This window comes from Callorhinchus milii, unplaced genomic scaffold (assembly GCF_018977255.1).
Source record: "Callorhinchus milii isolate IMCB2004 unplaced genomic scaffold, IMCB_Cmil_1.0 Scaffold6, whole genome shotgun sequence".
Lineage (NCBI taxonomy): Eukaryota > Metazoa > Chordata > Chondrichthyes > Chimaeriformes > Callorhinchidae > Callorhinchus > Callorhinchus milii.
In genome coordinates this window covers 11,067,381-11,083,591 of record NW_024704747.1, presented here as the reverse complement: position 1 = coordinate 11,083,591, position 16,211 = coordinate 11,067,381, and the positions used below count along the sequence as shown (strand labels likewise).

The 16,211-nt window shown below is 48.4% G+C and overlaps 1 protein-coding gene across 8 annotated transcripts in view; it reads left to right on the top strand.

Moving 5' to 3' along the window:
- pcnt (pericentrin) overlaps positions 1-16,211 on the top strand; it is a 132,433-nt gene that overhangs the window by 73,939 nt on the left and 42,283 nt on the right. For 6 of the 8 annotated variants that reach the window (XM_042336372.1, XM_042336378.1, XM_042336375.1 and 3 more), the window contains 8 exons: positions 1,279-1,511; positions 1,782-1,901; positions 2,020-2,037; positions 2,838-3,065; positions 4,018-4,188; positions 5,689-5,841; positions 6,357-6,527; positions 12,322-13,257. In XM_042336372.1, coding sequence (XP_042192306.1) covers positions 1,279-1,511; positions 1,782-1,901; positions 2,020-2,037; positions 2,838-3,065; positions 4,018-4,188; positions 5,689-5,841; positions 6,357-6,527; positions 12,322-13,257 — 2,030 coding nt within the window. The remainder of the gene's footprint in view (positions 1-1,278; positions 1,512-1,781; positions 1,902-2,019; positions 2,038-2,837; positions 3,066-4,017; positions 4,189-5,688; positions 5,842-6,356; positions 6,528-12,321; positions 13,258-16,211) is intronic. The other 2 variants (XM_042336374.1, XM_042336379.1) reach the window with 2 other exon arrangements.

Genomic DNA, 16,211 nt, shown 5'->3' with positions numbered 1-16,211 from the left:
GGTCTGAGTGTTGGTGGGGGGTGGTCTGAATGTCGGTTGGGGGGGGGGTGGTTCTGAGTGTCCAGTGGGGGGATGGTCAGAATGCTGGGGGGGGGGTTGTCTGAGTGCCGGGGGTTTCTGAGTGCCAGTGGGGGGCTGAGTGTCGGGGGGAGAGAGGGTGGGGTGGCTGAGTGACAGGGAGCGGGGGCTTGGAATGTCGGAGGGGGTTTTGAATGTCTGGGTCGAAGTCTGAGTGTCGGGGGGGGGAGGGGGTCTCAATGTCGGGGGGCGTTCTGAGTGTTGGTGATGGTCTGGAGGTGAGGGGACAGTGCATAAACCAATAACGTAGTTTATAATAATAATAATTATAAGTGCAGAAAGCAGTCACAATAGCTTTCTGTGAATATATCAGTAAAAAGTGCTGTATCGCCTATGCAGAGCTCCTTGGGAGGACTGACTGCTGTTTCTGACACTTGGTCTGAAGTTCTGATAAGAGGCTGGCTGGCTGGGATTCCATTCCCTGGGCCTGAGGAGGTTAGCGGAGAGGGGTTCTCGCTCATAAACAGTTCACACACAGACTTTAGTGGTTGGCTCTCTCCTTGCCCTCAGAGGTACTGAATGTGTGCCACAGACACCCTGGTGATGCCTGTGTTCTGATTCTCTGGTTCTCAGGAGTTGAAACACCAGCAGTAATCCAAGAGGAGGCAGGTTTTTCTGTGTAATACATCATTGGTTTAGTTGAAATGCACAGACATGGAGGTTGGTGGAAATGGGGTCAGAGTTGTTTGAGTCTGTATAGCCTCTTGGTGACCAATGGTGACTGTCCCTAATTCAGCCAGTCTGACGTAACAGCATAGGAACGTATCCGGTCTGTCCCCCCACAGTACTTTATACCTGCCTAACAATTTTGTCTCATCCTTGTGGTATGTGACAATTCGGGTATCACCTCAGAGCACTTTTTAAGCCCTCTGAGATGCTACCCTGCATGGAGGGTGCCTATATAAGTGCAAGTTGTTGTTGGTGGTGTTGTATGTGACGCACTGAAATTAAGGGGGAATGAGACAACACGGAGTTGGCAGTTATTAAGGAATGTTGTCTTTACTGTGTCTGCCAAACACTAGATTATCTGTGAATGAACATTGAGCTTCCAGATCCATTTTCTGCTCAATTCTGAAGGAGTGGTATCGTTGAGATTTGTGGTGATATGCTACTTGTTGTCTTGTTCTCCCGATGTGAAAGGCACTATATACATGCAAGTTGTTGTTGCTGTTGTGAGGAAACACCATTTGCTGTGTTCAGGGTTGCTGGAGGAGACTGAGCGGCTGTCCAGGGAGAAGCTGGAAATCCAGTGTCAAGCGGAGAAGGATTGTGCTGAGCTCCTGTCCCGCGTTACCAGGCTGGAAGCGGAGCTGGAGGAGGAGACAATCCGTGGCCCTCCACTGGAGGCCCAGTGGCATTCCGAGGTCACTGACCTGCAGCAGCACATCCAGGCTCTGGAGAAGCAGCTCAAGAACTACCGGCAGTTTATGGACGTAAGGATTAGAGGGAGCCGACTGTGGGGGACTGAGTCCCCCTCGGGAAAGAATGTGTGGGGGAGTCAAACTCCCCAAGAGAGTGTGTGTGTTTGTGTGCACGGTAGGGTGGAATTCAGGGGTTGAGTGTGTGGATGTGGCTAAAATGACTTGAACGATTTGAGACTTTTTGTTGTCGTCTCTGGGGCTCATGGTTGTCTCAGAAGGAGAGCTATGCACTGGGGACACAGGAGCCGAACTCCTGGATTTAATCATCTGCTCTGCCTCCAGGAACAAGCAGCAGAGAGGGAGCATGAACGGGACGAGTTTCAGACCGAGATTACAAAATTGGAGACCCGGCTAAAAGTAGCAGTAAAATCACAGGGAGCCAGTGATTGTGCCGATTCCAAGGTAGGTAACTTCTCAATTCTCCCTGTCCTTGTTCTATTCACTTATTTGAAAGTGCAATTTGTAATGCAGAATCTTCCTAAAGATTTTTTTTTCTGTTTTCCTGACTTGGCGGTTTTAGGAGTATTTGAGCCTCCAGGTATGAGAAACTATTCATTTTCTCTGATTCCTCAGCAGTCACCCTGTTGCATGGCATTCTTCTCCAACATCTTCCTCTCTGCTGCTGCTTCACCCAGGATGCAAGAACTTTTTGCAATAGAAGGTGTCATATATGTTCTGTCCTGAGCCGTAAAGGCGGTCATACTGCAGCCGTGCAGCCTAATTGGGTCTGTCCCATGTTTCTGGAGCCACATTCGGTGTCACTAATTCATTTGTTCTGTAACCAAATCAAGCAGATTTTTTTTGTGATAGAAAAGCCAAATGCTGAACATTGAAAGCTGGGTTCAGATTAGGGCCTGAAAGCCCCAGAGGGGGCAGAACGAAACCTGACCAGAATAATGACACTCTCTCGGGAATGTCTAAAATCACTTGTTCTTTGGTGGATCAGCTCCTCTGCATCTAGCTTCCCCAGAACACCTCTGGGAGCCAGTGTTGAGGGCAATGGAGGATGAACTGTTTAACCTGGATGGATTGAAGGAAATGAATAAAACAAGTAGCTTTCATTACTGAAATCAGAAATTCCTGATCTGTGGCATTTGTCCTGTGTGGCTGATGGGATAAACCAGAGAGATCTTGGGACAAGTGACTAGTAGTCTCTGATATAAATGTAGCACTTTCTGCTATTCAATTATTCTTTAGTGTGAAGTTACAAGTTGTTTGTGTCAGAGGTGTCAGAGCCCAGTATTTCAGCCGAGGTTTAATGGCAAGGGAGGACCTGTCCCCTAGGCTTGTGGCTCTAACCTTGCTGCCTGTTTTTATGTTGCTTTGCTTTCCTGTAAGCTGGAGGCCCAGATCCAGGCCAGGATGGAAGATTATAATAACTTGCTGCTGGCAAAGGAACACCTGGAACAAGAGGTGGCAGAGCAGCAGGAGGAGCTGGGCAAACTGAATACGCGAATCAAGGAGCTTGAACAGGCTCTGCTGCCCCATAGTACTGCAGAGACTCGGGCCAGCCAGCTCGAGCAGGAGGTGCAGAGGATGAAACGGCTGGAGGAGGAGTTCACCCAGGTCTGCTTATCCCAATCAAATGTTGCTCTGTGGGGCTTCTGACAGGTTCAGCAGGTTTTCCCCAGCAGCGGGGCAGCCTTTCCCTGATGTATAGCTGGTGCTGAAGACTTCTGTTTTCCAATAGCAACATTGCTATAAAGCACCGAGTCCCCACTGAATGGGTTTGCGGGTCAGTAAATGAATGCATGTTATCTTTTTTGTTGAGGCTGTAGGTAAAGCTTTTATCCAGTGTTAAACACGTGTTCCATCTCTGGCTTATGCTGAATGAGCTGAGTAAGGAAGGGAAATGCTAGCCACTCCCATTGGTGTCTAGATTCCGTGTTTAAAAGGGTATGCATTGGCTGGGCTGTGTCGCGGTTGTGGCTATCCTCCTCCTAACACTCGCTGCCTAGCCTCGTGCACTGAGATCGCCACTTGGGCCAGGCTCTTGAGGGAGAGTACGGTGTGTGAGGTTTCCCGAGAGAAGCATTACGACTTGCTACCCCATGTGAATGGCACTATGTACGTGCAAGTTGCTGTGGTTGAAGAGAAAAGAAGGATTTCCTTCATCTTAACACAAGCAGAATGAGTTTCTGTACACCAGAGAAACTAGACTGTGAGGAACTGAACGTGTCAGTCATACCATCTAACCAGATCTGTGTATCTTGAGACCCATTGTGAGGTTATGGTTATCACAGTTCAGCACCAGTGACAAGACCCCACCATCCAGAGTCCACATTCTGTGCCATTCTCTCCTCATCAGCAATCCACTTTAACCCCACTATTCCTCTCGCTCTCCCACATTCTTAATATTCCTCTGTTGGTGTAGGGTTAAAAACAGAGTTCTTATTTTACCCAGTTATTGGTATGCACCCTCTACACTGCATCCTCTGAGTGTAAATGTTAAACTCAAGAGTTTTCATACTGTTTGTCTATAGAAATGGCAGTGACCGTTATGCATTTTGTTTGACAGGACAAAGAATCGCTCCAGCAGCAGCATTACAATAACCTGATGCAGATCTCTGCTCTGCAGTCCAAGCTGGACCAGGCAAGGCACAGAGTCCCCACTGAAGGCTTGTCAGAGCAGACACTGAAGGAGCAGCTGCAGGAGGAACGGCAGGCACTGTGCAACAAGGAGGCTGAGGTCAGCGTCAGACTTCCCTGTACTGCATACAAAACTGCTTGGAATGGGTGGGGCAGGGTAGAAGAGAGAGTGTCTGGGATACAGAATTGTCACTCACAACACATCTTCCACAGGCCTTTATATCAGAGTCCTGTAGCTCAGTGGTTAGAGCACTCACCTTGCAAGCGAGACACCTGGGTTCATTCCAGGCAGGGCGAAACCTTGGACACGTTTCCTTATTCCATACGCCTAATAATAATTCCTCCAAAACAAAACAATAATAAACTGGTCATTTTCAATCCATGACTGTTTGTGGGACACTGCTGTGCGCAATTGCTGCCGCGTTTCACCCACAAATATACAGTCAATTCACTTTACAGTCAATTCTGTGAAGCGCTTTGAGACGTCGAGAAGACGTGAAAAGCACTATATCAAATGCAAGGATTATTATTATTATAGATCATGCGCTTGGCTTTGCCTGTTTGCTTCTGTCTCTGGGAACATACTAACCACTACAACAGCTTCACGCGCAGAGCGAGTGTTTCTTGACCTCAGTTATGGGTAACAAGCCGTAAAACTTCCAATTGTCACTGAGAGAGTTGAGAGGAGATGAGAAGAAATATTTTGGTATCGAGGGGAATGCTTTGCCACACGTGGCTGTTGAAACGGAAATCATGACAGTTATAAGGGAATTGGGTAAATCTTTGAAAAGGAACACAGAGAATTTGAGTCTGAGGAGATGGATCGATCAGCTGAATGGCGGCTTCCTTCAGTGATGTTGTTTCTGACAATTCAGGCAGCTATGGTGGGCTCAACAATTTACTTATTAGAGCGTCTCTCATGTCAACATTGTCATCAGGCACCTCCATTTCCTCAGTACCTTGTAGGTGGGTGAAGAACAAATGAAGAATATTTGATGTTTGTAGTCACTGACACTCTTAACTCAGAAGGTGTGTTTTAAGCCCATGTTGAGGGGTTGCTTTTGGGTGAGACTGTAAACCGAAATGTCTGTCAGATGGACATTAAATGTACCATCACTATTGGAAAAGAGAAGGCAGTTTCTCTGCTGTACCAAATGCACAGATTTTCCTCTTCCTGTAGATTATCTCCCATTCCACCACCAAAGCCCTTCCCTCCTTCCTCTACAGTCTCACTGCACCTGGAATTTATCCTCGGAGATAATCCAAACTTTAAAGTTATCAAACAGATAAAGCAGAGTGCTTAACAGCGGTGTGGCTAGATGCTGAGCCCGATACTCAACTTTTGGGGTCAAAAATGTTGGCTGTGCTAGAGCCATGTTCAAATATACAAGTGCTAAGAGGAACTGTGGAGGTAGCCCATGGGATTTCAGCCCAGCCAGCACTTTAAACCCCATTGACAACGGAAAGGGATATTTTGTTACTATAATAGTGAAGAGCTAGCTGCCCAAGGCAGGACATGGAAATGGGAAGAGATGACTACCAACAACTAAAGGCAACTGATGAATGGCTTTGAAACTGTCTTGCTTACATCTGTGCTCAGATCCACAGCTTGGAAGAGCAGCTTGATCAATTCCGGGAGAACCTAATGAATAAGACGGATGAAGTCATGCAACTGAGCATGCAGCTGGAGGTCCAGACTCGGCATTCATCCGCGGCCCTCACTCAGCTCAACCAGGACAACCTGCGACTCGAGGTAAGCTCGGTGGCCATACCTTCTCCGACTGGCCTCCTTTCCTATATGTAGCTTCAGGGGTCCATCACCCACATCCTTGCCAGACTCCCTGGAGATCAACTTTCTGATTTTTGTTTAACTTTCAAATACTTCCATGCCCTTGTCCCACACGACATGGTGTCCACTTGTCCTATTTCAACCCACGCTCTCCATCTGTGCACAAAACTTCAGCCAGACTCTTGCTCCCATTCTCTGGAGCTCTGTCCACAAATTCCTCCACCAGCCTCTCTAATTTCAAATCCTATCTTGAAAACTTCCCTTTTGCCATCTTGCACCATGTCGGGGCTCCCTCTCTGCCTCTGGAAAGAACCTTGAAACATTTAAATATGTGAAAGGCTCTGTGTAAATTGTGATGAGTGTAATCTGCAGCCCTCTGACTGGCTGTAAAGCACTTCTGTCTTAGCCTGTCTCCTTGCTAAATGCTCCAAGAAGTCTCCCCTGACCTGCGCCTTTGCCGCGTTTCTCCCTCCCAACAGGAGGATGTAGCTGGCTTGCGTCTGCGTTTGGGTCTGAATGCAGAAAGTGGTCAAGGACCGGCACTACAGCTTCCCCAGGTTCTGCTCCAGGAGAAGAACCAGGAAATTGATGAGTTAAACCAACAGATCTTCAAACTGCAGCATGAATTTCCAGTCACCTTAGATAACAAGGTACAGACACCAGAGAAAAGACCTGCAAAATATTCAGGCATTAAATCTTCCTCTTCTGCAAGCCACCTTCATTCATCCCAGCTCAGGGAAAGAGTCGGAGCAGGAGCAGAGTGGAAAACTTCAATGGGGAGTATCGGCAGCACCAGAACAGGGAGGGAAAAGCAGGGAATAGGATTAGAGTGGAAAACAAGCCCCAGCACATATATTTAAGTTCAGCATATTAACTTAAAGTTGCCTTGTCGCCTCTGCTTCTTTAACACTGGCTCTGAATGTCCATATTTTGCCCAGAGATCTAATTGTGATCACTTTAACTGTGCACTGGATAGTGAGCCAGCACGGTCCAATAGGTGGCTTGCGGGCCTGTGAATTTATCCGGCCCGCGACCATTTCCACCATTCCAACTTTCACTTCCTCCCTCCTTGGTGAAGGTCCTCACAGGGCAGCTGCAAGAGCCAGTGGTTGGGAGGACACAGCGCACAAAGCCGTTATTGCAGTCTGTCAGGAAGGCAAGCGCGTCTCTTACCAGCCACATCCTTAGCAATGAAGCGCTGGCTCCTGCTGCTGCGGGAGAGGGGGGTGTTGGGGAGGGTTAGGGTGAGCAGAGAGATTGAAAGAGGGTGAGAGTGTGAGAGAGGCGGAGAGTGTGAGGTGGGAGGGAGTGAATGTGAGGGAAAGGGGGAGATTGAGAGAGAGTTTGAGAGGGGATAGAGAGAGTTTGTGTATGAAAGAAAGGAGGAGTGGAGGGAAAGAGGTGAGGGGGGAGGTGAAGTGTGAGAGGGTGATGGGTGTGAGTAGGGGAGTGAGACACTCAAGCCGTTTGAGGCGCTACCCTGGGTGGAGGGCATTATATAAGTGCAAGTTGTTGTTGAGAGAGTAATTGTGAGCAAGATTGTGTGTGAAAAAGAATGTAAGGTGGGAGGGAGTGAATGTAAGGGAGAGGGGGAGAGAAAGAAACGGGGGGGAGATTGAGAGCGGGTGATTGAAAGAGAGTTTGAGAGGGGATAGAAAGAGTGCGTGGGAGAGAGTGTGTGAGAGAGGAGAGGGGGCAGAGAGTGATTGAGAGTGGGGAGGTGGAGTGTGAGAGGGAAGAGAGAGTGTAAGAGGGTGCGAGAAGGGGAATGACAGAGAATAATAAAGAGAAAGTGTCCTCCCCCTCTCTTTCTCTCCACCTTCTCTTTAGAATCATAGAATTATACGGCACAGCAGGAGGCTATTCGGCCCATCGTGTTTGTGCCGTCTCTTTGAAAAGAGCTATCCAATTCAATCCCACTGCCCCGCTCTCCCCCCCACAGCCCTGCAAACTTGTCCTCCCCAAATAATTATCTACTTCTCTCTTAAAAGTTGTTATCCACCACCCTTTCAGGCAATGCATTCCAGATCCGAACAACTCTCTGTATGAAAACATTTCTCTTCCCCTCCCCTCTGCTTCTTTTAACAATTATTTTAAATCAATGTTCTCACGTTACCGACCCACCCACTAGTGGAAGTAGTTTCTCCTTGTTCACCCTATCGAATCCCCTCATAATTTTGAAAACTTCAGTTAGGTCTCCTCTTGACTTTCTCTGCTCTGCTTTCTTTTCGACCGCGCCTTTGGTCACCTTCCTCCCCCTGGCTCGGCCCCGGGATCCATTACTATGTAGCGCTCTGAGACGCCGTCTTGTGTGGAGTGTGCTATATAAATCCAAATTGTTGTTGCTCCAAGAAGAATAATCCTAGCTTCTCCAGCCTCTCCTGATAACTGAATTCCCTCATTCCTGGTACCATCCTGGTAAATCTCCTTTGCACCCTCTCCAATGCCTTAACATCCTTCCTAAAGTGTTGGTGCCCAGAACTGAACACAGTCTCTGGCTGAGGCCTAACAGTGTTTTATAAAGATTCACCATAACTTTCTGACTTTTGTATTCTATGTCCCTATTTATAAAGCCTAGTATCTATCCTGAATGCTTTTTTTAACAGCTTTATTTACCTGTCCTGCAACCTTCAAAGATTTACTTGTATGAACCCTCAGGTCTCTCTATTCCCTCACCCCCTTTAAGATTGTACCATCAGTTTATATTGCCTCTGCTCATTCTTCCTCCCAAAATGCATCAGTTCATATTTCTCCATATTAAAATTCATCTGCCATGTGTCTGCCCATTTTACCTGACTGTGTATGTCCTCTTGCAGTCTGCTACTATTCTCCTCACTGTTTACTAATTTTTCTAGCTTAATACCATCTGCAAACTTGGAAATTGTAGCCTGAGAGAAGTAAGGGTGGAAATAACATGGAATGCATCCCGTCCGGGACCAGGTGACTTAACTACCTTGAGCACCATCAATGCCTTTAGTACCTCCTCTCTGTTTATTCTTATCCTATCCAATTTCTCTACCCTCGTCTGATATTGTGGCAATAACAGCATCCTCTTCTTTTGTGAAGACAGATGCAAATTACTCATTCAGTACGTCAGCCATGCCCTCTGCCTCCACAAGAAGATTTCCTCTTTGGTCCCTAATTATTTTCTTTTTCAGTTCTCCTCTCTACTTTCTATATTCTATTTGATTATCTTTTGTATTTTGGACCTGACATTTATCATAAACCTCCTTTTTCTATTTTATTTTAATCCCAATTTCTTTATTCATCCAGGGAGGTTTGGATGCTCTACCTTTCTTCTTTTTGGGAATGTATTTGTTCTGTCCCTGAACTATCTCCCCCTTGAAGGCTTCCCATTGCTCATTAGCGGTTTTACCTGCCAATCTTTGTTTCCAGTCCACTTTGGCTATGTCTCTTTTTAACTTACTGAAATTAGCCGTCTTCCAGTTGAGTATCTTTCAACTTTGATTGTTCCTTGTCCTTTTCATAAGTACTCTAAACCTAATGATATTGTGATCACTCTGACTGAAACCTGCTCCACTTGCCCCACTTCATTCCCCAGAACTAGATCCAGCACTGCTTCCTTCCTCGTTGGGCTGGAAACATACTGATCCTGAAAGTTATCCTGCACACATTTCAGGAATCCTTCCCCCTCTTTGCCCTTTACTTTGCCAGTCGATGTTATTTTGCCAGTCTATGTTAGGATAATTGAAGTCCCCCATTATTATTCTATTGGTTTTGCATCTTTCTAAAATCTGCTGGCAGATTTGCTCGTCTTTCTCCTTCCCACTATTTGGAGGTCTATAGTATACACCTTGTATAGTAACAGCTCCGTTTCTGCTCCTTAACTCTAACCAAATAGATACTTTTTCATTATGAAAGGATTAGAGTATAAGAGTAGGGAAGTCTTGCTGCAACTCTATCGGGCCCTGGTGAGACTACACCTGGAATACTGTGTCCAATTTTAGTCTCCTCATTTAAGGAAGGATGTAGAGGGAGTGCAGTGTAGATTTACTAGGTTAGTACCAGGGATGAAGGGGATGAGTTACGAGGATAGGCTGATCAATTTGGGCCTATATTCTCTGGAATATAGAAGAATTAGAGAAGAATTAGAAACCTATAAGATGATCAAAGGGCATGATAGAGTAGATAGTGGGAGATTGTTTCCCCTGGTTGGAAAAACTAAAACCAGGGGTGACAACCTTAAAATCAGAGGCAGCCCTTTCACACTGAGTTGAGGAAGAACTTCTTCACTCAAAGGGTGGTGAATGTATGGAACTCACTACCCCAAAGGGCTGTTTACGCTCAGTCCTTGAACATATTCAAGACTGAGATAGATAGATTTCTTATTGCAAAAGGGATTAAGGGATATGGGGATAAGACAGGGTTAGGTTATTAGCTGGAGTTAGATTAGAAGATCAGCCATGATTGAATGGCGGGGCAGGCTCGAAGAGTCAAATGACCTACTCCTGCTCCTACATGTTATGTTATTCTGTTTTTGGACCTTCTAGGACATCGTCCCTTTCCAGGGCCCTAACAGTATCTTTAATCAATATTGTCATCCTCCTCCTGCTTTTTTTTCTTCCTTATCCCTCCTGAATACATTACAGCCAGGAATATTCAGCTCCTATTTCTGCATTTTTCCGCACATGCACTCCAAAACCGACTGAGTCTGCGCTGCATTTCTCCCCCGTCTAATCCCTGCTTTTTCTGGACTACTTATTACATTGTTATTCGTCTCTCCCAGCCCTCTATGTAACTTGTTTCTCCTCTCAGATGCTATATCCTGATTCCCTTCCCCCATCGAAATTAGTTTAAACCCCACAGCACTAGTTAACCTCACTGCGAGGACATTGGTCCCAGCCCTGTTCAAGTGTAACTCATCCACCTTAGACAGGTCCTACCTGCCCCAGAACTGGACCCAATGTTCCAGGAATCTGAAGCCCTCCTTTCTGCACCATTTCTCCAGCCAGGCATTCATGCGTTTGATCCTGCTGTTTTGATGCTCACTTGCATGAGGCACTGGGAGTAATCCAGAGATCACCACCTTTGAGGTCCTACTCTAGCTTTTTCCCTAGCTTCTGATACTCTCCTGTAGGATCTCAGCCCTTTTTCCCCCTACGTCATGGATCCCAACATGGACCACCACTTCTGGATGTTCCCTTTCCTCCTGTAGAATATTTTGCACCCATTCCATGATGTCTTCAACCCTGGCACCAGGGAGGCAACATCCCATGCGAGAGTCACATTTTTGGTGAGGAAACGTTTGTCTACTCCTTTCACTGTTGTGTCCCCATTGACACTCTTCCTGGTGTCCCCCTGTGCATCCATTTGCTTTTGACTCCTCTCCCCGTAGGTGTCATCACCTCACCGGTATTCAGTACAGAAAACCGTTTATGAGTGCCACACTCTGCACTGCCCGTCCCCTCTTCCTACCACGCCGGGTGGTTACCCACTCACTCTCCTTCTGAACGCTGTGTGGCTGTGGGGTGACCACCTCCTAAAACATTTGATCCATGAACTCTTCAGCCTCCCATATGCTATGTAATGATACCAGCTTCTCCTCTAGCTCAAAACCCTGAGCTCAAGCTCAAGCAGCCGGAGGCATTTCCTGCACACATGTTTGTCCAGGGCAAACAAAGCATTGTGGAGTCCACATGACACACGTTGTTCATGCAACCAGTCTCAGCTGTCCTGCCATATTCCCAGACATGTTTTATATTATTCTAATATAACTATTATATATTTTATAATTATGTAACTCCTTCCCCCACTGCACTGAATTCCCACTCTCACTAAATTCCTTAACAGAATTCTCAGCTGGTTCCACCTCACTCAGTTTCCTCTTCACACTGCTATGGTCTCTGCTCTACTCTCTTTCCTCCACTTCGTCCCCCCTCTTTCTCTCCCTCTACCCCCTCTCCCTCTATCGCCTCCTTCCCCTCCCTCTTCTCTACCCCCACCACCCCTCTCTCCCCATTTCTCTCCCAAGTGCGGGTCACTATCTTCAGCAGCAGGACACAGCAGTTGGTTGCTAAGCACAGAGTTGGTAAGAGACACTCTTGCATTCCTGACAGACTGCAGTAAAGGCTCTGTGGGCTTCATCCTTCGAATCACTTGCTCCTGCCGTTCGCCAGGGAGTGAGCGGGTTGGAATGTTGGAAATGGTCTCGGGCCAGATGTGGCCCGCCAGCTGGCCCACGCTAGATGTGGCCCGTGGACCTTTCTTTCTCAAATAGGGAATCCGGCCGTGCAGCCAAAAGGTTGAACATTGATGGTATTGTGCAGGTGGTCATTACTCAGTGCTGGGTGAAGGATGGGAAATATAAAACTGTCTGTTAATTTACCAATGTTGAGCACTGAGTGATCAAGTCTGCAGGCCCTGTACTCGCTCCTGCTCTTTGATGTGACGAGTGCTGTCTGCTCATTGTTGCTGTTTCATTAGGTTTTTGAAGAGAAAAAAAGTGAAATTGAGGAGCTGAAAGGCAAAATTGAGTGGCTGACTGTGGAGCAAGAGAGGCTGCGGGCAGACCGAGAGGAAGAGACAGAGCAGCTCCACGAGGTGATCGAGAAGCTCCAACAAGAGCTGCTGCTCTTGAACCCAAACCGGCACGAAATGAGTGACATGCAGGAGGAGTCTGGCCTCCTGGAGGAGTCCAGGCTGGGTTTACCACGCTGGACAGGACACAGTGAGAACCTACAGCAAGAGCTGGCATTCCTGGCAGTGCGGCCTGCAGAGTGCAAGGAGTGTGCTCCTGGCTGTCGGCATCAGGAGGAGGCAGTGTTGAGTCAGCCCGCTGCATCCCTTCCGCCCTGGGCTAAGAAGGAGGCTGAGTTCCAAGAGAGGGAGGCCGCTCTTCAGGCCAGTCTCCAACATCTGCAGGGTGTCAATGGGCAGCAGCGGGAGGAACTAGCCTCCCTGCACCTGCAACAGGATACCCTGTGGGAGGACAATTGTTTGCTGCAACGTCACATCTCGCAGCATGGGGCTGAGGTGCAGCAGCTCTCCACCCGCGTGCAGGAACTACAGGAGCAGCTGAGATATGAACAGGTGCGGCTACAGCAAGTGGAGGCTTTGCCTGCAAGGTTGGTGGAACTCGAACAAGAAGTGTCGGAAAAGACGGCCGGTGTGCAGCAAGCCAGCGCTGAAATGCAGACACTGCACTCGCAGCTCAAACAGCGGGACTCACAGCTGGAAGCCGCCATCCAGAAGTATTTAACCTGCCAGGAAGAGCTGGCGAAGCTGCAAGAAGAGCTGGCGGAGCAGGAGGCACAAAGCGAGGAGCTGAAAGAACATGTGAAGCAACTGCAGAAGGAGCGGGGAGTTACCAACAATGGCCTGCCAACCGCACACTCGCAAATCGGAGCAGGAGATGGATTGGTAAGCTGATTTAATTTCCACTCTTCCTATTGCCCTCTTTTGGTCAATGTAGGGATCACCATCACTGAACAGTCTGTGTCCACCCCAGGCCAGGCTGGATATATGTTACAGCAGTTGTGAAACCAGGGATTTTGCAAAATCCCTGAAATTTTCAGTAAAATTGTGAAATCAGCTTATCTGCCCCCCACCCCCCTGATCTGCATTTCCATCTCTCTGACTCGCTCCCTTACTCACCTGGTTCAAGCTCCATCTCAAGATCTACCTCTTGGACCATGCTTTGGGTCATCTCCCCCATTCCCAGCTCATGTGTCCAGCTAGTATTATTAAGAGCTTTGAGATGTCCCCCTGCTATGAGAGATGCTGCCTGAAGTAAATATTGTAATACTCTGTTTTCTATGCAGAGACCAGGAATACGATAGAATGACTTTGTACTAGGCCTTCGTTCATCCACAATTGGACCCACCCTCCATCAACTACAGGAAGGATTAAAATAATTCTATCATATAACTTGATGTTTTTGTATATCAAAACATCCTAGATTTCTTTACACAATTTACTGTAAAGTGTAGCCAGAGTGTATCTTGTGGGCGAACGCAGCAGCCAATTTGTGCGCAGCAATGTCCCACAAATCTGTGGAGTGAATGACCAGTTTTATCTGGGGATTGTTGGCCCCGGGAGAGAGAAACTCCCTTCTCTTTTTGAACACAGCCATGGGCTCTTTATTATCCATCAGAAAAGGCAAGTGGAACCTTAATGTATCATCTGAAGGTTGGCACCTCTCCACCGCAGAGCACTGCATTGCAGTGTGAGCCTAGACTGTGAGCTTACAGGCTCCATTGTGGACTTAAACCCACGACCTTCTGACTCGGAAGTGAGAGTTCAATGACTGGGCCAGCTTGGCACCTACGTTCACTTCTCGATGTTTGTGTGATGTTCCTTGTTCACAATCTGACTGCTCCGGCTGTCTACAAAATTGACAGAGTATTTACTGTTGGAGCGGCTGGTCAGGTGATTATTATATTGTCCAGGGCTTGTGGAAACTCTGATCCTGTCTGTGCAGAGTCAGCGGCACACGAGCGAGGGGCGGAGCCTAGACCGAGCAGTGGGGATATAGCCACAGCGAGGAGAGCAGCAGTCAGTCAGCCAGTCAGTCAGTGGTGGGGCGAGGAGAGCAGCAGCCAGTCAGTCAGTGGTGGGGCGAGGAGAGCAGCAGCCAGTCAGTCAGTGGTGGGGCGAGGAGAGCAGCAGTCAGTCAGTCAGTGGGGCGAGGAGAGCAGCAGTCAGTCAGTCAGTGGTGGGGCGAGGAGAGCAGCAGTCAGTCAGCCAGTCAGTTCAGTCAGTCAGTCAGTCAGTGGTGGGGCGAGGAGAGCAGCAGCCAGTCCAGTCAGTCAGCCAGTCAGTCAGTGGTGGGGCGAGGAGAGCAGCAGTCAGTCCAGTTGTGGGGCGAGGAGAGCAGCAGCCAGTCAGTCCAGTGGTGGGGCGAGGAGAGCAGCAGTCAGTCAGCCAGTCAGTCAGTGGTGGGGCGAGGAGAGCAGCAGTCAGTCAGCCAGTGGTGGGGCGAGGAGAGCAGCAGTCAGTCAGCCAGTCAGTCAGTGGTGGGGCGAGGAGAGCAGCAGTCAGTCAGCCAGTCAGTCAGTGGTGGGGCGAGGAGAGCAGCAGTCAGCCAGTCAGTCAGTGGTGGGGCGAGGAGAGCAGCAGCCAGTCAGTCAGTGGGGGGCGAGGAGAGCAGCAGTCAGCCAGTCAGTCAGTGGTGGGGCGAGGAGAGCAGCCAGTCAGCCGAGGAGAGCAGCAGTCAGTCAGCCAGTCAGTCAGTGGTGGGGCGAGGAGAGCAGCAGCCAGTCAGTCAGTGGTGGGGCGAGGAGAGCAGCAGTCAGTCAGTCAGTGGTGGGGCGAGGAGAGCAGCAGTCAGTCAGCCAGTGGTGGGGCGAGGAGAGCAGCAGTCAGTCAGCCAGTCAGTCAGTGGTGGGGCGAGGAGAGCAGCAGTCAGCCAGTCAGTCAGTCAGTGGTGGGGCGAGGAGAGCAGCAGCCAGTCAGTCAGTGGTGGGGCGAGGAGAGCAGCAGCCAGTCAGTCAGTGGTGGGGCGAGGAGAGCAGCAGCCAGTCAGTCAGTGGTGGGGCGAGGAGAGCAGGCCGTGTCAGAGGATAAAACATCAGCAAGAAAATTAAAAAGTGACGTCAGAGCGACGTCAATATCAACAGTAAACTATCAACACATCACACACCACGGACTTAACTTGATCAACTTAATTGAATCAACTTGATTAATTAAAACTTAATTAACTTAACATAATTAACTTAACCTAATTAACTTAATTAACTGAAGTTAACTAATTAACTAACTCAAGTTGGAAGAGGTGATAATGGCCTGGCAGGTGTTATGTGAGGAGTGTGACATGTGGGAGCTGATGAAGGGCAGCCTGATCCCGGGTGACCACATCTGCAGAAGATGTCTGCAACTGAGGCAGCGCAGCTCAGAGTGGCTGAGTATCAGAGACAGTGAGTGCTTCCTGGATAGCTACATCCACTCCCCTGAGGGAATATACAGTCAACATTGGTTATAGTCAGGATAGGTCAATGGACAGTCAGGAGATCAGGGGGACAACGGAAAGAGTGGCAGTAAATCCGGCATTAACCTAGAACAACAAATCCTTGGAACTTGTATCGACAAGAAAGCTGGTGAGGTGGAAGGAAAAACTACCTCTAACACTGGGGCAAAAGAACGGATGGTTGTCTTCATTGGGGATGAGACTATTAGGCAGACAGACACAATCATCTGCAACACCAACCAGAAGACCCGAAGGCTTTGTTGCCTCCCTGGGGCCGGGGTGAAGGATGTCTCGGCAGGGCTAGAAGATAATTTAAAATACGAGGGTAAGGATCCATTGGTGGTCCTTCACATAGGTACCAACGACATCGGTAGAGTTGGCCAAGATGACTTGAGAAGGGAATTCGAAG